The sequence below is a fragment of the Cucurbita maxima genome, unplaced genomic scaffold (assembly GCF_002738345.1).
Source record: "Cucurbita maxima cultivar Rimu unplaced genomic scaffold, Cmax_1.0 Cma_Scf00038, whole genome shotgun sequence".
Classification (NCBI taxonomy): Eukaryota; Viridiplantae; Streptophyta; class Magnoliopsida; order Cucurbitales; family Cucurbitaceae; genus Cucurbita; species Cucurbita maxima.
Genome location: NW_019272054.1, coordinates 1,358,440 through 1,382,003, shown reverse-complemented (window position 1 = coordinate 1,382,003; position 23,564 = coordinate 1,358,440). Strand labels below are relative to the sequence as shown.

The window sequence follows — 23,564 nt, the reverse complement described above, 5'->3', positions numbered from 1 at the left end:
AAAAAAAAAAAAAAAAAAAAAAAAAAAAAAAAAAAAAAAAAAAAAGTTTAAAAGTTCTTATTAATTTGTACGGCTTTTTTGAATTATTATCGTATTCGGGACATCCAAATATACTTTTATCGAACATTTTAAAATACACAAACTAAAATAGAACGAGTAAAATAACCCAACTTTAACCTAAGAAATGTGGAGAGATTAAAGTAGATTTTTCATTTATTTATTTATTTTTTTTTTTGTAAAAAGAATAAATAGCGATTAGATCTTTAATGGTGGTCAATAAGAAGAATACCAATGACCAAAAAAGAGCAAATTAATTGTTCATACATATAAAATGATGAAAATCATACATGGATGTTATCGTTCATATAGCTCCAAGCCAGCAAGTAGTTAGCCTTCCTCTACAAAGAATGTACGAGTAAATATTACATAGAGAAGGAAAATATAGGGAGAGAGAGAGAAAAGAGATGGTTTAGGGTTCAAAGTGAATATGTATTTAACGAAAAGCTAACCTGTTGGCACACAAATGTACAACAAAAGGAAGAAAGTATGGAGTTCCAATTAGAAAGGCAAAAGGCAACCTATGAGATGAGCCAGAAACTAGGCGTGTGAAGTTAACCTGCAACCAAGAACTACATAAAATAATGATTAGACTCTAAGAATTTATCTGTCCAGGTTACTTTTAGATTCATTTGCTTCCACCTTTTGCTGCATTTCATCGACGAGGAGCTACCAACAATAGATTTTTCGTACCTGATTTGCACCAAAACAGACGGGAAATGAGAAAGGAGAACGTGACAAGGCAAAAAATAAGCTAAACTAGTCCCTATAATACATCAATGATCTAGTTATATAGTAACATGAAGTGACATGTGATATATTTAGCTATATGGTAACATGAAGTGACATGATGTCATGTAAAGATAAACTAGCCGCTACGAAATGTCAATGATCTAGTAATATAGTAACATGAAGTGACATGACGTCATGTAAAACTAAACTAGTCGCTATGAAACATCAATGATCTAGTTATATAGTAACATGAAGTGACATGACGTCATGTAAAGCTAAACTAGTCGCTACGAAACGTCAATGATCTAATTATATAGTAACATGAAGTGACATGACGTCATGTAAAGCTAAACTAGTCGCTACGAAACGTCAATGATCTAGTTATATAGTAACATGAAGTGACATGACGTCATGTAAAGCCGTCATGTAAAGCTAAATAGTCGCTACGAAACATCAATGATCAAGTTATATAGTAAAGTGACATGACGTCATGTAAAGCTACATAGTCGTTATGCAACAACAATGATCTAGTTATATAGTAACATTAAGTGACATGATGTCATATTAAGTCTATATGACGATGGCTACATCATATAAAAGCTGAGCTAACATCGAGTTGATTAAATTATGGTCGTGTTCTATGTTCTAGATTGAAGAGTAAAACGACTAAAATGTTAGAAGTGCCAAACTAAAATGGCAAAAATTATAGTTTAACCAAAATAATTTAAGAGCTGAAGAGCTGAATAATGGCATAATGCAAATAATCATTTAATACCTCAAGATGGTGCACTATATCCACTCTCTTTTGTAGTTATAATTCTTTTGTTATTAACAGCAGAGGGAGAGCTTTTTGGTATTCTCCTTTGATCTCCTTTTGTACTTTTCATTTTATCAATGAAAAGTTTGGCATCTTATCAAAAGTTAAAAAAAGAACAAGAGGTAAATAATATGGAAATCATTGGAGTAAAAACAACAGTACTTAGATTTTCATACTTGATGCGGATGGAGCCTTTGAGAAGCTTTTCGTCAGTGAAACTCTCGACGGTTTCGCTTGCACGGGCCTTTGTGGGGGCCTGAGGCCTGTCTTCAATGGTGCATTGGTTCTGCATAAAACAGGGAGCAAACAGGGAGCAAAGATTAGTAGGGTGAACCATCAGTGACGTGAGGCTCTCGACGTTCCGGTTCGAGGAAAAGAGGAAGGGTCATAGTCTTATAGCAGCTGGACTTAGCAGAGTTCGTCAATTAAATTATGAATGAAATTAAGAGAGTAATCTGAACCTCAAGTCTATCAGAAATATTCTAAGAGGGAATGGTAATTACTTACTTTTCTGGAATAGGAACCAAAGACTTCCCCCCAGTTGTTGCACTCTCAGCTAGACCTTTTACATCCAACGAGCTCTCTGGGTGTTTGGTATCGGCAAACGAACCATCTGATGGCTTTGAGACTTCAGGGAATAAAGTGTATTCCACAACACTGCAAAGCGATCCATCAGTTTCAGTCCCCATCGAAAGGCCGCCATCTGATATGTCACTTAATCTCTCATCAGAATCAGCATTCCCAAAGCCTAAAAGCTCAACATCATCAGTAACATTCTGACCTAAAGCTCTTGATTGTGAAGAAAATTCCTTCTGTTGTCTAAAGTCCTCTACAGACAGATGCGTCGATCCTGATCCAGAACGCTTATGATGTCTAAAATCCTCTATAGATAGATGCGTTGATCCTGATCCAGAACGATTATGATGTCTGAAGTCCTCCATAGATTGATATGATCCACATTCAGAACGCCTATCACAATCGGAGTAGTTGTCGTGGTCAGATGTTGCTTTACTAATCAACCCTAAGCCTCTTCTCCCTGATGGCTTTTGGCTTGGCCGAGGCGTTACGCTAGAGTGCTTTCTAGGGGAAAATGATTCATATCTTAGGGAACCAACGCCATGCTTTACGCCATTGCTATTAGTTTTAAGCAACTGCAACCGCTCAATATCCTCATCTTTACTTGCAATGGTATCCTTGAGAACTGCCACCTGCAAAATCAACATCTCATGAAGTTCAATCACTCAAAAACTGCTTGATAAAAGAAATCAAATAGCGAAGAGAACTCGTCCGGACCTGATCCATCAGTTCTCTAACATATCTACCCTCTTTATTGCTGCGAGCAGCACCCAACTCCACACCAGAAACTCTTTCTGCAAACTTCAAGGTGCTTATGGTTTCAGAGTAGGACTCTGCATCGGGATTAATCTGTACAAACATGAGCGTTTTCGCTTGACCACCTAGAGGTTCAAATAAAGCAAAATTGTGATTAACTAGGATCATCAGAAAATAGAATAATAAAGGTCCAATCAAATACAAAAACAAGGAAGCACCTAAAGAACTTTGGAGAACTTGGGTTAGTTTGCTATTTCTGTAAGGAACATGCGAATTCTTCTGTGCAAGAGCAAAAATTACATCCCCGAGAGCCGATAATGATTTATTTATATGTTGCGCCTCCTTCAGCCTATCTCCAGTTGCCTCTGAGCGGTCCACCCTTTCACTACCTGCAAGATCTATTAGATGAAGACTACCACGCAAGATAGCATCTGTCTCCAAGTCCACACCACGAATGTGAATCGTCAGCACACTGCACAGCATCAGTAATTACATGAAATGTATTCTCCAAGTATGAAATTGAATGACAAGTGAAAACATGGTTAGAATACTACCTATGAGATCTGCTGCTTCTTTCATTCAGGGCTGTGGCTCCAACTGTCCTGTTTGCCAATCCAATCTTCATCAAATCCAGGACATCACTAGTAGATCTAACATAATTCATGCAGGCATCTGGGACTGCCAGCCCATTTGGTTGAGTGGTGTTCCAAATCCCAAGTGTGTGCAAGTCAAAGGAAACAATTTTTTTTTCCATAAAAAAAAAAAAAAAAATCAAAAGGACGCTTTGCTTATGCTTAAACAAAGACTCTTGTGTCGAAGGTACGTTAGGTTTGAACTTACAGATAAAAGAAAAATTTTCTGGGAGTTTTATGGTCCGGGTGGTGTTGTGGGCAATTTGGTAGGAAAAACCAGAAAATTTCAAGAATTCCTTCGCTATTAGCAAGAAGACTTTTGATAAAGTTATTCTTTATGTAACGGTCAAGTCCCCTGCTAGCCCATTTTGTCCTCTTTAGACTTTCCCTTTCAGATTGCCCCTTAAGATTTTTAAAACGCGTCTTTGGGGAGAGGTTTCCACACCCTTATAAGGAATGTTTTGTTCTCCTCTCCAACCGATGGGGATCTCACAATCAGTTTCTTTCTTTGGAAAAAAAAAAGGCAAATAAACAACAACAAAAATCTATTTAAAATGTACATAATTAAAAAAATATCAAAATATTCAAAGTAGGATATCTCTTTGGAAGACCGCCGGTTGAGAGCAGATCACGGACTTGTTCATTGTATATCTCAACCATTTGGACACCAATTTCATAGGAAATAGAGCCCTTCCTGCTTTGAGAAATTTCAAAGAGGTCGTTTAATGCTCGATAATTAACACCCCATTCTGCTTTCAATGATACATCAGGTCCACTCTGAGAAAGAATAACGCATATAAGCCACAATAAACACTAAAAAAATTTGTGTCAGAATTCTAGACATATAGCATACCATAGTATATGTCTTTCCCGAACCAGTTTGTCCATAAGCAAATATGCAAACATTATATCCATCGAGGACAGATCGAACCAATGGTTGAGTGTCTAAAAACACATCCTCTGTCAACAAATACAATTAAATGTAAATAAGAAGTAAAAGAACTACTTAAACAAATAATCCAATAGGTAAGAATATCAATAGAGTATATTAATCTATAAGTTATCAAAATTGGACAAGATTACAGATACCTTGTGAGCATGTCGGACCAAAAACTTTATTGAACTTGAACAGTCGACGATTGTCTTTGCCTTGTTTAGCGGGATTTATAATTACCAATTCACCATTTTCACCAATATACTCAACTGTACTTAGCTTCATATTTTGCCCTGGAAGGAATGGCCGAATTCGACAATACACTCGAATGTTACCTGTGAAATGCCACATCAGAGAGGGCTCAAGTAAGTAGACAAAAAGGAAAATAAAAATAATACCTTTTAAATCCTGAACCTCGTTATACAATCTTCTGTTTTCGTTCAGAACTGCATGGTAATTCTGAGCCACATCTGCTAATCCTTTGAACTTCATTCCTATTGATAGTAACATCATTAAAAAAAAAATTGAAAAAACTCAAATCGCATAGAAAACTGGAGATTAATTAAGCTAAACATACCGAGGTAATTAAACTCCTCAGCATAGATGCTCTTTGTATTCAAGACCTCGTGTTTGATGGACTCCACTGAAATCCTTAATTCCTAAAAATAATAAATATAAGTCATATCTCTAATCAACATGGCATGGGCACTATGGATAATAACAATACGGATAACATGACAAAAACCTGAAAAGCTCCAAGCAGGTCAACGACAAATTTATGATAGACGAACTCTTTCTTCTTCCATCTCAGTGATTTAGATTCAGAAAATGTCTCGAGTTCCTCCACCTTCTTCCTGGAATCGGCTAATAAGTATTCAAGTTCATTTAGTTTCTCCTCAAACTTAGCTTTATCCTCCTTAGCATTTGTTTCAAGTTGCAAACAATGATTTTCATGTTCCCTTTTAGCCTTTTCTAGCTCCTCTTTGAGATTTGAAAGCTCTACATCACATCGTTCCTTTTGCTCCTTCAATGCCATCTTATTCTGCTCCTCACAGTTTTTCATCTCCTCTACTTTGAATTTTTCAATCTTCAACACCAAATAAATGAATGTTGATATATTCAGACAATTATGCCACTTGTCAAACAATTATAAGTTATGCATGAGCTAGATGTCAACATTATTGTCACTTTATCAGTTGAGGCCCTGTTTGCTAACCAGGAATGGGTTTAGGAGAGAACCAAAATAAAAAATGTGAGGAAGAAGTAATATTATAGGGATTGGAACCAATATTAGAATGAGGTGCATTGGTGCATGATGATCTACAAAATTTTAAAATCAATAGACAAAAAAGAGGGGCCCAGATGAGGTAGTTCTCCATAAACTCAAGAATCACCCCTGATTTTAATAAGGTGGACTACAAGTACCAGTCTGAGAATAAATAGTACAAAAGATTCTTAGTAGATATGCACAGCCTAAATGTTTCTCCCCATACAACCAAATTTCACATCAAACTCAAACTCATTGGTTCAATTGAGCAAAGTCGAAAAGTATGAGCAGCTAAAATGTATGCAGAAAACTCATTCAACAGTTCTGGCATAATGAGTAGATCATCAAAAGCTCAAAAGAAAAGGAAATGACTGTATTTCCTCCCAAGTGAAAGAAATATAGCAGGCAAACCATAGCATGCATTAAATATGAAGTTGAGCTTTCATCAAGATAAAATGAAAGAATACGAAAGAGAATACAGAAAGACAGCCCAACAAGATAATCAAGCAACCAATTATGCAAAAAGGGTCTCCACTCCACAAACCAATATGAAGCATTAAGGTTGCTCAAAACTTTTTCATCAATATTAAGTTGCTGTATTTTCTTCACGATAGGACACTATAAAGCAAGGAAGCTACCAAATTCTACCACTAAAAATTAGGGCTCAAAATAAGACGGCACAATAAAGACAAGGCAGAACGGAAATCATTTCATCTAAATGCCTTGATCCACATAAAAACCCACACCACCGATAGTCACGAACCAAAGGTAACAAATATTCATGATATGTTGCTCAGACGTAAGAAATGGGATGAGTATTCTACCTTCATACGCTGAAGCCGATTCATAACAATCTGCAAAAGTAATGACACCAACTTATATCCAGGTCTGAAAATACAGCATTTTGCTTTCTAAACTAAAAGCCATGATTTGAACATTTGGATGTCAAAATACCTCATTTTCTTCAGTGGTCCCTGTTGCAAGGGTTTGAAGGGCTTTTATTTTTGACTGGAATTTCTCCTCTCGAGCTTTCAAAAGACTGCTTTGCTGCACAAGTCAATGTAACAGTAGTTAATTTTTATTTCCCGTGTAAGATAGTAAACTATCCCAAGACGAAAACAATGCTAAGCAAGATTACATGTTTCAGGTTTCCAGCATGAGTTACAATTCTCTGCTCAAGCACTTGTACAACTTTTCTCATAATATAAGCTACTTGCTGAGAGAAATTTGAACCAATAAAAGCAAAGTTAGAAATACAAATAAATTTAGGCCATGAAACTAGATATAGTGTTTTAATTTCTTGGGTTGAAATTTCAGATGATAATCACTCCCATACATGCGACACATCTCCATTTTTTGATTCGACAATGCCATCTAGAATTCCATTGATTGTATTGAAAAGTGATTGAGTAGAGACATTCTGCATAAAACAACCGCAGAGATACTTGAGAAGTGAATATGATCATATTTTGAAGCAAACCATTTACGTAAACAAACAATTAAAAATGGTTCAAGGGATTACCTCAAGATTTCTTGATTTTATCAACTCCATGATGTTAGAACCAGAAACATCATGATTTTGTTCTTGCCCTTCATGATCCTCAGATTGAATATGACCGTTTAAACCATACGATGCCACTAGAGCAAACAAATAAGAAAATAAGAGAATAAAATAAATTGCATAATCAGAATTAGATTTTAGGAAGAAGCATGAAAAAACAGAAAAACTTTGATCCCCACCAAACGTTCTCGATAATTTAATAATTAACTCAATAAAAGATGTTACTGTAAGTTTGGTATATCTGCTTGCTCTAACCTGGTTGCATAAGTATCCAAAAAATCAGATATCAAAGGTCAAAACCATGCATACACACTGTAAAATGTATATCTAAATGTTCGAGAAATGTTATTCAACTTTTTTATCTTGTATTATCAAAAGCCTCTTTTTTTACTAGATACAAACTTATAGTAACAAATAACAAAGACCACATCCATAACAAATATCATTAGGCTAGAGCTAAATTTAATTGTTGGGAAAAAGAAATCCCCAAGGTTCAAGAACATAGACCTTTCAAAATCAAGAAAGTCAACCGTAAATAAACTTCATAATGTACTCTGAATGAAATCTTTGCACAATTAAAATTCTTCTTCTGATCCTGTACATACTTGATATAACTGAACCATTCTGAAAATCCTGGAATCTTAACCCAGAGAAATTATTGACTCCATCTAATGATTCTACTTCATATAAGTTCCATTTCTTTCGTGAATAATTTTGAATGCACTCATCTCCAGCACTCAAATCAAATGAAGCTCGAAGTGTGCTCAGGCAGTGCAAAACTGGAGCAATAGATCCCTGTAAACAATCTCTGCTCAGCTTTCAATATATAAAAAGTTTCGAAACTTTACCATCAAACTGATTAATTCAGCATACATATACATAACTGAACTAAGGTCTTGTTTTCAAGTTGGATAACAATTGTGAAAAATGATGAAACACAATAATTATACGTTTTTACAGGAATAGATCTATGGTTATAAAATCCAAGTCCAATTGCGCAAGGTAAATATATTGCGAAGGAGCACAAGTATATCTCACAACACCACATTTTTCTTCTAGATAAAAGTCATGGCACCAAATTCAAATGATCCATTTACTATTCAAGGTTAAACCCATTTTTTACCAATCAAATTTAACTTTAAAATTTCGATTTCATCATGTTGAATTATGTTTTGTTTAATTCTAATGTTATTTTAGCTCTAAAGAAGATAATAATTACACCGCTTATTCAAGTAGCTCATTTGAATGAAATAAAAAAAATTCACATTAAAAAAGACTCGCTCAAGTATGGAATAATAAACAAGCGTTCCCATACTTTTTATGATCCATCTGGCAGAGAAGAATAGTATGTACCGTCACAATCGCATTGCATCAGATTAAAGTAATTACCTGCTCTAGGACAGATGGTTCAAATCCAGGAAGTCCTAATTCATCCAAAGTTATCAAAAAACTTTCAATATTAGGATTGATGGGCTTAGAATTGCCTCCCTAAAGAAAAGAATAGAAATTTCTGGAATCAATATTAAAAACTAAATAAATAAATAAACCTAAGGAAATTAACATATGGAAAAAAGTATGCTCTCCCAAATGTCATCTAACCTGGACTGCCCCAGGGCATAGTTTCTCCAGTATGCTGCACAGTACCGTTCCATCGCTCAAGCATGCTCTCAACTCCTCAACAGAAGCATCCAATGGCAAATTTATATGGGGAAGCAAACAATTTAACCACTCCACCAGCTCCAGTTTCAGTTTGGCTAATGTTAGAGACAGCTTAAGGTTAAATATGGATATATGAGAAAAACCATAATATCTCGTACGCAAACAATTTCTGATAAACAGAAAAACTTACATTCAGCCATTCACCAGAACTTCCGACCAGCTGAGTACAGCTCAAAATATAAGTTCATAACACAATCCACAATGATCCACTCTCTCCATGATCCCCGATAACGCGGAGCTAAAAGATTCCAAACCACATTAACTATTATATAATGTTACTAGAGGAAAACCAGAGAATGTACAAAAAAGAGATTCAGCTTTATGTTTTTGCAAATATTGACTATAACCAATGCGCACCAATATAAAACCACATTTAAAAAGTTTGCCTGAAGTCGTGCAATGTTGCTCATTGATGAAAATGAATTGTTTTTCTGTATAAACCCAATATGTTCTTCGTTAAAAGACCAAGAAAATCTCCCATGTCCACAAATCCAAGGTTCCTGTTCGATGGCCATTCAATAAACTACCTGTGAAATGCCGTCGAGAAGCTGAGGAAACACTGCCACCCACATTTCAGCTAAGGCCAACCTGCCAATCAATGCTTTCATTAGATAGCAAATTTCAGCAACGTTTACTTGTTCATACAAATTTAACCCCAGCTACACCATGTTTCAAGTACCTAATTATTTCTCTAGAATGTGACTACAGTCCAAATTGAATGGAATTTAATTATTCTTATCCCCCCACCGCCCATCCCCAAGAAAAAAAAAACTGAAAATACCATACACAAAGTCTCATTTCCTTGTCAACTCGCTCGGCAATCACAACACAATAACACAGGAGCTAGAACATTTAAGTTCTGAGGTGAAAAAGAAAAAGAAAAAGAAAAAAGAAGAATGTGACCTAAAGAACGCGAAATATAATCGAAATGGGCCTACAAAAAGAACATGTAAACAGATCGACACGCATCCTCAAAAGGTAGCAAGAGTACACAGACCCTACCTTTGACGACATGAGCAAAACGAGCTCGTGCAGCCAGATTTCTCAAGAATCTGATAACTATAGCGTCAAAGTGGCCCGATTGAAACGAACAAAATGACAAGAATTAGAGATTAGGACCGGAAAATGCAGAGATTCAGGTCGATTCACTGAAGGAAAAATGGAGAAAAATAAAATCAGGCGGGGACTGAAGCCACAAATCCGGTCCGAAAATTCAGAGACAAGGAAACAATGTGGTTGAATCGAAGGAAAACATCCGGAAATGAATTTTCTGAAACGGAAAAAAAGTTGGAACGAAACATGGAGGTTGAAAGAACCTCCGGTCTCTTCTTTGTTCTTCCTCCTCTTTTTCTTTTCAGATTATTGTTTTTTTTTTTTCTTTTCTTTTCTTTTTAATATATATATTAGCTTTTTTTGCAGACGAAGGTGCTGTACTTTTTTATATTTATGTTTGTGGCCCAGCCCCGCAAAAATTGGAGCCGTGTTCCCGCCTTTTCTATCTGGTTTAGATAAACCAACGTTTTTATTCAATTTTAATTATGTTTATTCATAGATAACGACGGAATTAGCGATTAATTTTGTTAATTTTATTTTTAATTCGTTTAAAGATAGTTTTGGATTCTTTCTCACGATTTTGTCCTTTTATGTTCCATATTTTTAGTTACTTTTCGGGTCGTTTTTTAAAATCTTATTTAAATCAACTTTAAACATTCACACGTCACAACACATCTCTAACATCAGTTACAAGCATCAACTATTATTCATTTTCATAATAATTTTAAAAATAGGTGTAACAGCCCGCATCGGTTAGAGATGGAAACGAGACATTTTTTACGTGGAAACTTGTCTATAGTAGACGTGTTTTAACAACCGTGAGGTTAACGGCGATACGTAACAGGTCAAAACGGACAATATGTATTAGTAGTGGACTTTGACTATTACAAATGGTATCAGAATTAGACATCGAGCGGTGTGCCAACAAAGACGTTAGGTTCCCAAGGGGTGAATTGTAAGATCCCCGTTGGTTAGAGAGATGAACAAAACATTCATCAGTGTGTAAATCTCTCCCTAATATATACGTTTTAAAATTGTGAGACCAAGAGTGATACACAATGGAAGAAGCAGACAATATTTGTGAGCGGTGGATTTAAGTTATTACAGCAATGTTAAACTGTATTATAGACGGTTGTATAACGACACCATGTGTTGAATTAAATAAATGTCTTGAATTTAAGTTCAAATTTTGACTGTTTTCTCAAAAAATAATCCACGTTAAAATAAAACATCTCGAATTAATTAATCGAAACAAACTTTTTCTATACAATATTTTATAACATCAGAAGAAATAATATATGTCTCGACTATTTAGCGAAGTTTATATTGACTACCCTTTGACTCGACCGTGTATATATTATAGTAAACATCGAATATAATTTATAAATAACCAAATTGTTTATTTATTTTTTTAATTATACAATAGAAGGACAGTAAGTTGGGTCAGGTTGAGACATATTTTTAAGACCGACCAAACTATTAGTGTTGTAAATTTTTCTGGACAACAACAATCCTTATTAAATGAGGATTAGTTCGAGTGGGATCATTTATTTAAATTATTGTTGTTTTTTAAAATGTTGCTTCATAAAATATTTATTTATTTATTTTCGATTATTTAATTAAAATCTAACTTATAATTTGGAAAAAATAATAAAAAAATATAATTATGAAATTAAATATAAATATAAATATAAATAAAATAAAAGAAGCCAGCTTAGAGGCCTTAAGGAGCTCGAACTCATTTTCTCTGTATATTTTAAAATTAAAACAAATTAAATTTGGTTTAATTCATTCTAATTTATTTTTAAAGTAACCCACGAACCAAATCCAATTAAAATACGAGAAGTTGGATTGGATTGATCGGATTTTTGGATAAAACAACATATCGATGGGTGGATTCAAACATTTTACCTCCTGAACGAGAGCACATATCTTAATCAATAAAATTATGCTAAAATTATTAAATTATTGAAACGAGTTACGAGGGTGGCTGAAGATGATATGGAGCCGAGTGCACGGTTATATGAAAAATACCGAGTTTAAAAATTATGATATATATATATATATATATATATATATGTATATATATTCATTTTAGCTGAATTAATTAGTTAATACATAATAACTATTTAACCTACACCATTAATTTTAGTTCTCAATAATTAAAATTATTAATTGTTTTCGGGTCGTTAGGTACTTGATTTTATATTAAAATTTTGAAAATAATTTAAAATTATACAAACTAAATAATTTTAGAAGCCCAAGCCCAATTAAGAAGAAGTTAATTTTATAATTAAAGATTTGATTAATTAGTCAACGAGCTGAGTGCCCAAGCGAAACGGAAGGCGAAATAAGAACCCTAAAGTTTGGAAGCTTGAGATTCTAATCCATTTTTTCACACGGCTTCAATGGCGACGGGAGAACCCTCACAAGCTCCATCCCAAGATTTACAGTCCCTCTCAATCGCTGACGCTAAGGTGCAGGAGCCGGGTTCTTCATCAAACTCTTCAAATCAGTAAGAAGCTTTTGGTTTGAGATACTTGTTGTTTTCGTCTCAATTTCGTCGTCGTTTTGTATCTGAATCGGACATTACTTGGTTTGTTATGTTTTTTTTTTTTTTTCTTTCTGCAGGTTGAGTTTGGAGGAGAAGTTTAAAATTGTTAGAAGTATTGGGGAAGAATGTATCCAAGAGGATGAGCTGCGGAATTTGCTCGAGAAGAAGCCGGAACCTGTGTGCTATGATGGGTTCGAACCATCTGGGAGAATGCATATTGCTCAGGTAAAGATTACATGATTCTTTGAGTTTGGCCTTCAAATTGTTATTTGCCTTCCTCAATGAATTGTGTTGCATTTCGATGCATAATGGAAGCCCTAAACTAAGTGAATTGGGTTTAGTTTTCCGTGTGAATCTATCGGAAAAAATGGGACACCAACTAATTGTTAGATTAATGTAAAATGAACAATTCCTATGTAAGTTTCTTCCACTTAAGGGTTTTTGAACATGAGGAGATGATTTCTATGCCCTTGTTCGCTTCTACAGGGAGTGATGAAGACAATAAATGTCAACAAGCTTACTGCTTCTGGGTGCCGAGTGAAAATATGGATTGCAGACTGGTTTGCTCAGCTTAACAACAAAATGGGGGGTGATCTGAAAAAAATTGAGACTGTTGGCCGCTACCTAATTGAGATATGGAAAGCAGTTGGGATGGATCTGGAAGGAGGTAAGGTTGAATTTTTGTGGTCGTCGAAGGAGATTAACTCAAGGGCGTCGGAATACTGGCCCCTTGTAATGGATATCGCTCGGAAAAACAAACTTCCAAGGATAATTAGGTATATATTTGAGACGGGTGCTCGTTGCGTACTAATGTTTAATCTGCAACGGTGTCAACTCATGGTTTGCCTCCCCCCTTGATCCCTCTCCTGCAGGTGTAGCCAAATTATGGGAAGAACTGAACAAGATGAGTTGACTGCTGCCCAAATTCTCTACCCATGCATGCAATGTGCGGACATTTTTTTCCTTAAGGTTTTTTCTCTTTCGACTTTCTGTAGTATGTTATGCATTTTTCTCCTCATATCATAAGGAGGCCAAAATGTAATTTGGTACAAATGCTGCAAAATATATTTGTCTGGCAATGAAATTTTCATGGTGATATAGGTTGTCCATTTTTTTACTCTCCCCTACTATGTTGGAATGTATGGAGAGATTATCATGATTTTTTGTTAATTAGTTGTTCCCTTCCATTGCCACAGGCTGATATCTGTCAACTGGGAATGGATCAACGGAAAGTAAATGTACTTGCAAGAGAGTATTGTGATGACATCAAGAGGAAGAACAAGCCTATCATCCTATCGCACCGTATGCTCTAAAATGCGTTGACATTAGTTCTTATTAATTTAGCCAACACTTACGATATAGGCAAAGTAATATGGTGTCAATGGTGGTTGCAGATATGTTACCTGGCTTACAGCAGGGGCAGGAAAAGATGTCAAAAAGTGATCCATCGTCCTCTATATTTATGGAAGATGATGAGGTAAGGCATTATATAGGGGAAATTAAGAATCCTATGTGAGTAGGAAATTGGGGTGGTGGTGCAGTTTGGCTAGCGTTTAGGTCTCATAGCTATAATTAAGAATCCCGTTTGAGGGGAATCAAATTGCATCTACTATTTTAATGTTTGTGCTTAGTTTTAGGTTGACTTGACTGACGTGTCCGACTCTGATGCCAGCTTGTAATATTCTGGATTTACTGTCTAACTTGTTCATCTGGCTATAGGCAGAAGTGAACTTGAAGATAAAGAAGGCATATTGCCCTCCATTGATCGTGGAAGGGAATCCATGCTTAGAGTACATAAAGTATCTCATTTTCCCTTGGTTCAAGGAGTTCACTGTGGAACGAAATGCAGATCATGGTGGAAATAAGTAAGTTTTTGAGGAGATTTAGTTGCTCATTTTGAAGTTCTAAACTTTTTTATTGTTTTTTCACCTATATCATGATCCTAGATGCTAGTTATAATAATTTATCGTTGCTCTGCATTCATTTGTTGTTTTGAAATATTGCAGGACCTTCACAACCTTCGAAGAATTAGTTGCTGACTACGCATCAGGAGTACTGCATCCAGGTGATCTTAAACCAGCTTTGTCCAAGGCTTTGAATAAGATATTGGAGGTATGTTTTCATTTCTACTCAATATCTTCTCATACTCCGTTATGCTTCCTCGATCGAGGGAGTTAATCCCATGTGCTTCTTATTGTGATAGGAATCATTGTAGTTATCTCTTTTCCTCGTCTGTCTTTGGCATTTACCCATGTTCTTGCAATTTTATCTGAAAACTGCATCTCAGCATAACTTAAGAAGCTTCGTTTTTTTCACCATGAAAATATAAACAGCTTTTTAGGGAAAGGGTAGTGATGCAGCTAGAATATTTACTCAATTCTGTCTACTCATATTATAAAGCTAAGATCTGTATCATCCATCTGCAGCCTGTACGAGATCACTTCAAAAATGATAGCAATGCCAAAGATTTATTGAAGAGGGTCAAGGTATGTGCTTAACAGCTTTTTGGAATTATTTTGGCTAAATTACAAAGAGTATTCTTCAACTAGCTGGGTCGATTTGAATTTCGAAAGAAAATTAAGACATGGGACAATGTGGCGATTGTTTGGCTTTAAAATATGGATCGCCACACCCTTCTAGGTAATGCTCACATTGTTTCAAATCTCGATTTCCCTCCAACATTCTAACGGATTTCCACTTAATGTAATTTACCTTAAATGTTTATAAAATGTCAACGATATTATTGTAATTTTTGACAGAATATATGAGTTTTTTTTTAAATAAGTGGCAAAGTTTGAATTTTTGAAAGAAATGGAAAAGTTTAAACTGAGAGGATTGCCCCATGCATTATACTCCCCAACTCCCTAGGCTTTAACTGGGGCCTGAACTAAGATTTAGAGAACTGCTCTTAGAGATTACTTCTTGAAATGTATGAAGATTGACCGAGGGCTATCCTGTCGTGCAGGCATACCGAGTCACTAGGTGAGGAAGAATGGTCCTATTTTCTTCTGCCCAATCTATTGATGGATCAACTTCCATCCATTTCAGCAGAGATTATCGATCCGGATTTTGTTTTAATTTTGCCCTTTTGGCCAACTTTTAAAATTTAAGCTTCTTTCATATTCAAACAAGCAGAGATGTGTCGAACTCCATAACTCATGTTAGTTCTTGAACTCAAGCAAGTGAAAAGTTTTTAATGAATGATAGAAAAAGACTTGTGGATGATTCCCCCTTATACATGACTATTTAGTTCTTTGACTTGATTGTATTTTAAAGTTCTAAGTTCACTTGGGAGTTATATTCCATTTCGCCAGTTGTGATTGTATATAATCTTTCTAGACTTGAATATCTAAATGATAGTGTGATAAGTTCGTTAATAGTATTGGTCAACTTCACAGGGATGTCTGAAAGTAACTTAGCAGTCGGTATAATCAGTTTTGAGATTCAAAATTATTCTAGAATGTATAACACCATATCACCATATTCAATTGGTAGAGAAAAGGACCTTAGTAGTTTTCACGTGGATCAGGAACAATGATCCCGAAGGCGACCTGTCATCCTTAAAAGAGAGCTTTTACTTTTTATCCCTTTAGGCTGACATAACCAAATTCCCATGGTATCGTTTCCATCGTAAGGAGTCGGTAACTTGTAGTGTGTTAGATGTCGATTTTGATAAGACAAATATGAAGGACGAAAAAACGAAGATCACACAAGATGGTAAAGATGATAAGACAACAACCGTAAACACTTGAGTATTCCTTCAGTACAAAGGGGCAAACGAGAAAAAAAGGGAAAAAAAGAAAACCCTTTTACTTAAAGTTAAGTAACATATTTCCCCTAAAGCTCTCGACTTTTGTCCGTTGAGTTGTTTGTGTTAGAGAAAACACTACCAACATAGACATCGATATTAAAAAATACTAATATTATTCGAAAAACACATAAAACAAGGTAAAAGAAAATCGGTTGATGTCCATAGATATATCTGAAACTCAACTATACAAATCAAATGCTTGATAGAATCAGGCCAAAAAATTACCCAGTTTCCTAACAATCATGGCTCATGATCTCGAATATACAAGTTTATCCAGAATTTGCAGAGATAAAGATGTATAATGGCAAAGGAAAGCTTCACAGACCAAGATAAACAACACTTTCAATGATTAATTCTTTCAAAACTGATTCTGCTATAATGGTAACAATGTCTTCAGTTTCAGTTGAACAATTGATCCATGTTCTAGATCTCAAGTCTCTTAAACAAAGATGGTTCAGTGTTTGTGGTGGGTGCTGCTGCAAAAGTGGCCAGTCCAAATGTTGCATAACCTCATGATAGAAAGCGCTCTCCTTATTGGGTGCTTGAATGTGTGCCTTATAAGATGATAACCATGGGGAACATCTAATATAACAGTAGAAAACATCCTCAAGAACTTCATTAAAATAGTCGAAAAGCAGCACACAATCACCACATAACTGGCTACTAAACATTTTCACTTCGTCAGTAAATGATGTCTGCAGCCAAGCTGAAGACTGACAATCCAATGATAGTTCATTCCAATTCTGTTTGGTGACTTGCAGCAGCTCAAGAACACAGTGAGAGATGGAGCCACAACAATCAAAGGAAGATATGGCAGGATTTAGAAGCTCTTGCAACCTTGCCAAACCAGTACCTTGCCAAACCTCAGCTGTGAAGTTTTACTATCTTGCATCAGACTAAGATTGGGGAATGGGTTTATAAATAAGAGAAGAAAAGAAGAAACGTTGCCCTTGTAAGTTAACCATACCTGTTCCTGAGGTGGAAGTAAGATTAGTAGAGGCAGCTTCTGCCAAAAGTTGGTCGTGGATAGTTTCTGATAGAGGCTGCAGTTTTCTATCCCACAAACCATCAAGATCTTCCATTGTCTGCAATCTTGATGAACTGGATGGAAGTGTAGATACTGAAAAAGCTGATGGTTGAACCTCCAAAGGCAAGTTCTGCACGTTGCCAGGGTTTATAGCACAATACAATGTTAAATAGGGGGAAAATTGTGAACAAAATGCAATTTAATATTTCCTTTCCCTTCAAACACGGTAAACAAAGAAAGACTCAAGAGAAGAGGAGAGGCAATGGAATTGTGAGACCGGGCTTAGGAGAGGAGCAATGAGACGAGAAGAGGTGAGGAGAGAAGCAGAGAGACCGAATTTGTTTTGATTCAAGAAAAGTAACTTTAGGAATAGAAATGTGAGATCCCACGTTAGTTGGGGAGGAGAACGAAATACCTTTATAAGGGTGTGGAAACTTCTCCCTAGCAGACGCGTTTAAAAACCTTGAGGGGAAGCCCGAAAGAGAAAGCTCAAAGAGGACAATATCTACTAGCAGTGGGTTTGAGCCGTTACAAGAAACTTTTAAAATATGCTTGAGAAAGAGATGATTAAGATCGAATAAGCATATTTGGATATACAAAAGAATCTTGTTGCATATTTAGGACACAACCAAGAACACATTTGAATACTAGCCCCTAAATAGTTCTTCCAAGGGAAAGAGTGAAGCTCACCGGTTTGGAGATCTCGAGATTTCCGTTCTCTCCAAAGCCATCGATCTTGCTGGTTCTCTGACAAAAACCGGTCTTGGAATTGCTATCAGATCCAGATGATGCTTCACAAAAACCATCTCTTTCCTGGTGTATAGTGGCAATGTCTTTAACGATCTTCACAGACCCTGCATATGCTGCACTTCATTTAGTTTAAAGGGATAATTGTGAGCCAAATAAGATACAGAAACAGTATAATTAAACCTTCAATAATTGGGGTTTTGCAACTTTGTTTCTCGTCATTCTGAGGCTTTGACTTCTTCTGATAAACAAATTTCTTATTGCTAACGTGGGAATATCTCAAATGACTTGATGGCAATATGTCATCATCAGAAGAGCACATCACCCACCCCCATGGCTTTGCTTTCATTTTTCTTGAACCCTCTTGGTCTCCTTCATGCTTCTTAGATTTCGGTCGTTTGAGTTTGTCAGTAACAGCTGACGGGCCAACCGTTTTGTCAGTACTTTCACTGGTTGAAGCTGTCTTGTCTCCATTTCTAGAGTAAAATATCTTGTCTAGTTGGTCTCTTTTTAAGGAATCTTGAAAAGAACTAGAAACTCCTCTATCAGCTGCCTCCATAACTTTCAGTTTAACATCATCTTTTGGAGTCTTCTTAGACATACCATTAGCTGATAGACATTCACCTTCTTTTCTCCCAACTCTCATTGCTTGCTTCATCTTCCTCTTTATTTGTCTAAAAGAAAAAAGAGTTCCCTTGTCACTCTGCACATTCTTTACTAAACTAGAACGAGATTCGGGAGAGGAGCAATAATCAATTCCCATAGCTGCACGTAACGAGCTAGTTCGATTCGGTTTTAATACAACTATTCTTTCCAAGGATAGAGAATCATCACTTTCCACACAGGGCTTCAGGTTTTGACCATAGGCACTCTCCTTATATTCCTCCACTTCTCTTATCTTATTTTCTGTCAAACTGCTATCAAGGAAAGTTCTCATCTGTGAATCACTGGTGTCTTCAATATGTTTAGTTAACAGAGAATTTGGGTCCTGTAGTAGATTTACAAACAATTCCTTATTCGAGTTGAAAATTCCCAATGCATCTAATAATTGTTTACACTGTTTGTCAGCCACATGAACGAACTTCTTACTCGAAAATGGCTCGGGTACTCCATTCTTCTGAACCAATTTCAGGCTGATCTCATTATGTTGGCCATACTCCGTACAGCTTTTATAAGTACAAAATCTTCGAATTCTGCAACAAGCTACTGTTGGGGATGCTGTTGGATCTAGCTTATTTGATGATGCAGTCACCAAACTTTTAGGAGATGGCTGATGAAGGTCTTTGCTAGGCCTATCAACAGCTTTGCACATCATTTTGTGGCTCTTTGAGACTTTTCCCACCATGCTAGAATTAGACTGTATATGCTTTGTTCCCATTGCTGAAGTCCTGTTTATGAGTGTTTAAGAGAAAGCCCTCGTTTGTATGACCAACTGCAGTTGTTTCATAGTTTATTACCCATTGAGAAATTTTCAAGAAAGCTCAAGTGTAAGTATTCAATCAATGGTCCATAATTATCAAATAGATAGAGATATAATGTAGTAAAGAGTGTGCCGTGTTTCATAATTTATGATGAAGTAAAAGCTTAAGCTAAAACTTGGAAAAAAAACCTTTTGATCATCACAATCCGTCTTCACTACGACGGATAGCAGTTCCAATGGTCAACATAATGACCAAAAGCACATAATATTAAGAACACTTGGTCTCTATGAGATCTCACATCGATTGAGGAGGAGAACAAAACATTCTTTATAAAGGTGTGAAAACCTCTCTCTAGCATATGCATTTCAAAAACTTCGAGGAGAAGCCCGAAAGGAAAAGCTTAAAGAAAACAATATCTGCTTGCGGTGGGCTTGGGCTGTTACAAATGGAATCAAAGTCAAACACCGGGCAATGTGCTAGCGAGGAGACTAAACCCTGAGGGGGGTGGACAGAAGACGGTGCGCCAGAAAGGACGCTGGGCCCCGAAGGGGAGTGGATTGGGGGGACCCACATTGATTAGAGAAGGGAACGAGTGCAAAGGGGGGTAGATTGTGAGATTCCACATCGGTTGGGGAGGAGAACGAAACATTGTTTATAAGGGTGTTAAGACCTCTCCCTAGCAGACGCATTTTAATAACATGAGGGGAAACCCAAAAGTGAAAGTTCAAAAGAACAATATCTACTAGCGGTAGACTTGAGTTGTTACACTTACCCTACCTCCAGTTAAGCTACTTAATAATAATGGAAATGTACACCATTTTGGATCATACATCATTTGAAGACCCAAACTAAAATAAATGGCATAACTTAGGTGACACAAGATTCGTAATGTTAAGTATTCAGCAATGACACTTGGAAATGAACGAAGAATAATTAGCGAGAATAAACAAAGAAACAGAACCATAGTTACTAGCGAGATACCCAAAACACATCAATGGAAGAACAATTCAACCAATTGCATGCTAGTAAAACATATATGAACACCCAAGAATTTCAACAGAAAAGTTCAATTCAGAAGCAAGAGAGACATCCTTTCACCAGACACCATTGAATCTTGAGGATTTCTTACCAGCTGAAAATAATTCAAGGACAATTGTTCCAAGAACAGCCTCCCCTGCTCCATGCCGATCAGCCTTTTTCTCCCGTGATACTAATCTTGTTGATTACCCTGTCGGCATGGTGAATGATTAACCATGGTTCTCAGTGATAAAAGCAAAAAGGAGTACCCAAAATGGAACCACTTTTACTAAAGAGCACAAAGCAGATTGTCTTCCCAAATATCAAAAAAGAACAAAAAAAGAATCATTATCTTGATCTACACTTTTCCATCAGTAAATAAAACACAATGCGAACTAGAATTAAGGATACATCAGAACAGAATCAAGAAACCCTGCTCCAGTTAAAATCGCCTTATACAAATAAACAAATGGTTCCTAAGATATTGTCTTCCCCTATACACATTTTTTCAAATGAAACAAAGTAAGAAAGCTAACAAGCTATGTTTCGAGTATTTGAGTGAAATTGTTTGGCCATTGGCCAAGTTTTCTCAAGTGTTCATATCATTTCCCCACAGAAAACTGAAGTGGTAGGCCATCTTAATGTTAGCAACAAGCAAAATAGCACTAACAAGTAAGCCAAGATAAGAGCAGGGACCGTTTCTGATTGTTTCCAGAGAAAGGAAAGGAAAATAAAAAGTGGGTTTGATGGGGCTACAAAAATGAAAGATAAAGGAACTTTTTCCACTCAGTGTTAGTGACAAGTGAAGAACTAATACACAGGCAGAGCAAAGTAAATAGCAAAAAATGGAAAGAAACAGAGAAATGGGGCACCTGGGTCTGCTTGAATCCGCAATAAGCAAATGAAGGGAACAGAGATGGACCCATTACTCGTACAAGAACAGTGAAAACAGCTATGAAAAAGAGGGGGAAAACAGGGAAAGACGAAGAAGACGAAGAGGGGAAAGAAAAGGGAATGAAATGGGACAAATATAGAAAACGAAAAGGGAAGAAAGGTGAATTATGGGTATTGGTTCTTGGATTGATTAATGGCGAAATGGACTGCCAATTTGCAGAAAGAAAGCTTTACACTCGAGCAATTGTGAGGTTGCTTTCCCTCGCTATGCCCCAACTCCATGTTACCCTTCGCAGTTTTGGCATTGGATTGTCCTGCGTACGACGTCGTACTGGGGTGTAGAGGGTCTCGGTACTTGTGGAAACGATGTCGTATTATCGCTTACCAGGGCTGCCATTGATGAGCGAGACAAAAACCAGTGGGCGATGCTTGTACGCCATTGGTTCAGTTTTCTATCATTACTCTGTTTGAATTTTGAAATTTGGGGATGAAAATTGAAATTTATATTTTCTTTTCTGTTTTATTTTATTTCATTAAAAAAAAAAAACCGGATTAGTTTGGATTATTTGCTAATTTTAATAAAAGTTAATTTTTAAAATATCTATTTATTTATTTATAATCTTTAATTAAAATATATAACTCAAGAAAATTAAAAGAATAAATAATTACAAAATTAATATGTTTTTATGAAAATAGTAAAAATAAAAATAAAAATTCTTAACATCCAACTAATCAGTTAAGACATGTGTTCTCAATTAAAATATAAATATTTAGATTCTCATTTTCGTGTGTCGTTGATCACATAAGTTTATGGGTCTCGAGACTTACTTTAACCTATGGACTCCAAAAAGGAAAAGTCTCATCAACTAACTAGTACCAAAAGGAGAACGTGGCCCCTCTTGAGCTCGATGGTGACTGAGTTGATGCTCATATCCTTCTTCACTATAAGTCTAGCTGGCTCGTTGTATTTGAATAAAGAGGAAAGTGTAAATTGAGCAACTCGTCATAGGAATGCGTTGGGCCATACTGGATCGAGTTGCTACTTGGAGGATAAATCAATCTTCAAGCAACCGACCCACATGACTAAACATTAAATATCATTGTTTGCTTCGTAGAATTTTATTATTAGAAAGTCCTAATATAGAACTTATACAAAAATATAACACCCTAAATTCATTTATATTAATCAATAATTACAAACTATTTTAAATTAATTATTAATATTAACCCGGAACAAATAATCTACTCTTGCACAAGAGTGTCAAATATTTGAATCTCTGAGACCCTACGTAGTATTGAACTAAGCAAAAATCCCATTTTTTTAACTAGATTGAAACTATTAGGTTAACCCCCATAAATACAAAATTATATAATTCTCGAGAACTAATTTTTCTAGAATTGATTAGGTCGTGTAGGAACAAACTTCAAGTCTATCGATCAGGTTTGATGCATTGACTCGAAGAAATATGGATTCCCACAAAAAAAGTAGTTTCTTCATTTGAATACATAAAAGTTTTGAACGAAGAATGACGGGAATAATCAATTCTCTGAAGAGTTCTTATCATTGGGTACCCAACCCGAGCATGTTAACATTCTCCATTCCCGTCTCGACAAGGTCCCCATCGACGTTTGCATCGTCACTTAGAGAGTGGAAGACAAACGCACATGGGTTGAAGGGCATGGTTGGCGAGTCCTCCTCCCCTTGGCGTGTGGAGATGGGAAGGCAAGAGATGGGGAATGTTAGGTTAGTTGGTACAATGAGCGATCTTTAATGACCAAATAAATGCCTACACTTTGAGTCCAACATTCCATTCCCATTCTTCAATGGGCTTGCTTCATTTGGTGGGATTGCTATAACAATAAATAACAATGGTCCTTTCTCATGTTAGCATTGGAATAATGTCACTATTTTACAAACAAAAAGAGAACTTTAGGGTCGATTTGCCAATGCGATCCAGCAAACCCTTTGTCGTGACCAATACGACGGGT

General features: G+C 36.1%; 3 protein-coding genes across 12 annotated transcripts; 1 reads left to right on the top strand and 2 right to left on the bottom strand.

Moving 5' to 3' along the window:
* Positions 1–302: 302 nt before the first annotated feature.
* Positions 303–10,410, bottom strand: LOC111468961 (kinesin-like protein KIN-14J). Of its 4 annotated transcripts, XM_023114137.1 has the most exons (27): positions 10,054–10,410; positions 9,579–9,639; positions 9,182–9,289; positions 8,932–9,086; positions 8,722–8,820; positions 7,938–8,127; positions 7,294–7,409; positions 7,108–7,191; positions 6,910–6,987; positions 6,726–6,818; positions 6,596–6,625; positions 5,250–5,591; positions 5,082–5,163; positions 4,903–4,998; positions 4,660–4,839; positions 4,424–4,530; positions 4,169–4,347; positions 3,493–3,657; positions 3,157–3,410; positions 2,900–3,063; positions 2,388–2,814; positions 2,114–2,309; positions 1,783–1,892; positions 1,565–1,699; positions 700–750; positions 510–629; positions 303–398 (listed from the first exon to the last, which is right to left on the bottom strand). In XM_023114137.1, exons 3-24 carry the CDS (start codon positions 9,189–9,191, stop codon positions 1,566–1,568), a joined length of 3,291 nt encoding a protein of 1,096 aa, XP_022969905.1. In that variant the 5' UTR covers positions 9,192–9,289; positions 9,579–9,639; positions 10,054–10,410; the 3' UTR covers positions 303–398; positions 510–629; positions 700–750; position 1,565. The 4 variants fall into 4 exon arrangements, with proteins under 4 accessions (XP_022969905.1, XP_022969902.1, XP_022969904.1 ...); XM_023114134.1 differs by having other exon boundaries at positions 2,114–2,814; XM_023114136.1 differs by having other exon boundaries at positions 303–401; positions 504–616; positions 2,114–2,814.
* Positions 10,411–12,417: 2,007 nt separating this feature from the next.
* On the top strand, positions 12,418–15,895 carry LOC111468992 (tyrosine--tRNA ligase 1, cytoplasmic). 2 transcript variants are annotated; one of them, XM_023114179.1, is made up of 10 exons: positions 12,418–12,619; positions 12,736–12,883; positions 13,145–13,434; positions 13,531–13,627; positions 13,855–13,960; positions 14,053–14,135; positions 14,378–14,523; positions 14,665–14,770; positions 15,085–15,144; positions 15,624–15,895. In XM_023114179.1, exons 1-10 carry the CDS (start codon positions 12,513–12,515, stop codon positions 15,642–15,644), a joined length of 1,164 nt encoding a protein of 387 aa, XP_022969947.1. In that variant the 5' UTR covers positions 12,418–12,512; the 3' UTR covers positions 15,645–15,895. The 2 variants fall into 2 exon arrangements, with proteins under 2 accessions (XP_022969947.1, XP_022969946.1); XM_023114178.1 differs by lacking the exons at positions 15,085–15,144; positions 15,624–15,895 and adding an exon at positions 14,890–14,965 and having other exon boundaries at positions 12,423–12,619; positions 14,665–14,823.
* A 712-nt stretch (positions 15,896–16,607) lies between these two features.
* Positions 16,608–21,804, bottom strand: LOC111469021. Of its 6 annotated transcripts, XM_023114228.1 has the most exons (6): positions 21,554–21,804; positions 20,794–20,892; positions 18,427–19,675; positions 18,187–18,359; positions 17,437–17,626; positions 16,608–17,337 (listed from the first exon to the last, which is right to left on the bottom strand). In XM_023114228.1, the coding sequence occupies exons 3-6, from the start codon at positions 19,619–19,621 to the stop codon at positions 16,787–16,789; spliced, it is 2,109 nt and encodes a 702-aa protein (XP_022969996.1). In that variant the 5' UTR covers positions 19,622–19,675; positions 20,794–20,892; positions 21,554–21,804; the 3' UTR covers positions 16,608–16,786. The 6 variants fall into 6 exon arrangements, with proteins under 6 accessions (XP_022969996.1, XP_022969994.1, XP_022969998.1 ...); XM_023114226.1 differs by lacking the exon at positions 21,554–21,804 and having other exon boundaries at positions 20,794–21,534; XM_023114230.1 differs by lacking the exon at positions 21,554–21,804 and having other exon boundaries at positions 18,187–18,350; positions 20,794–21,533.
* Positions 21,805–23,564: the final 1,760 nt, after the last annotated feature.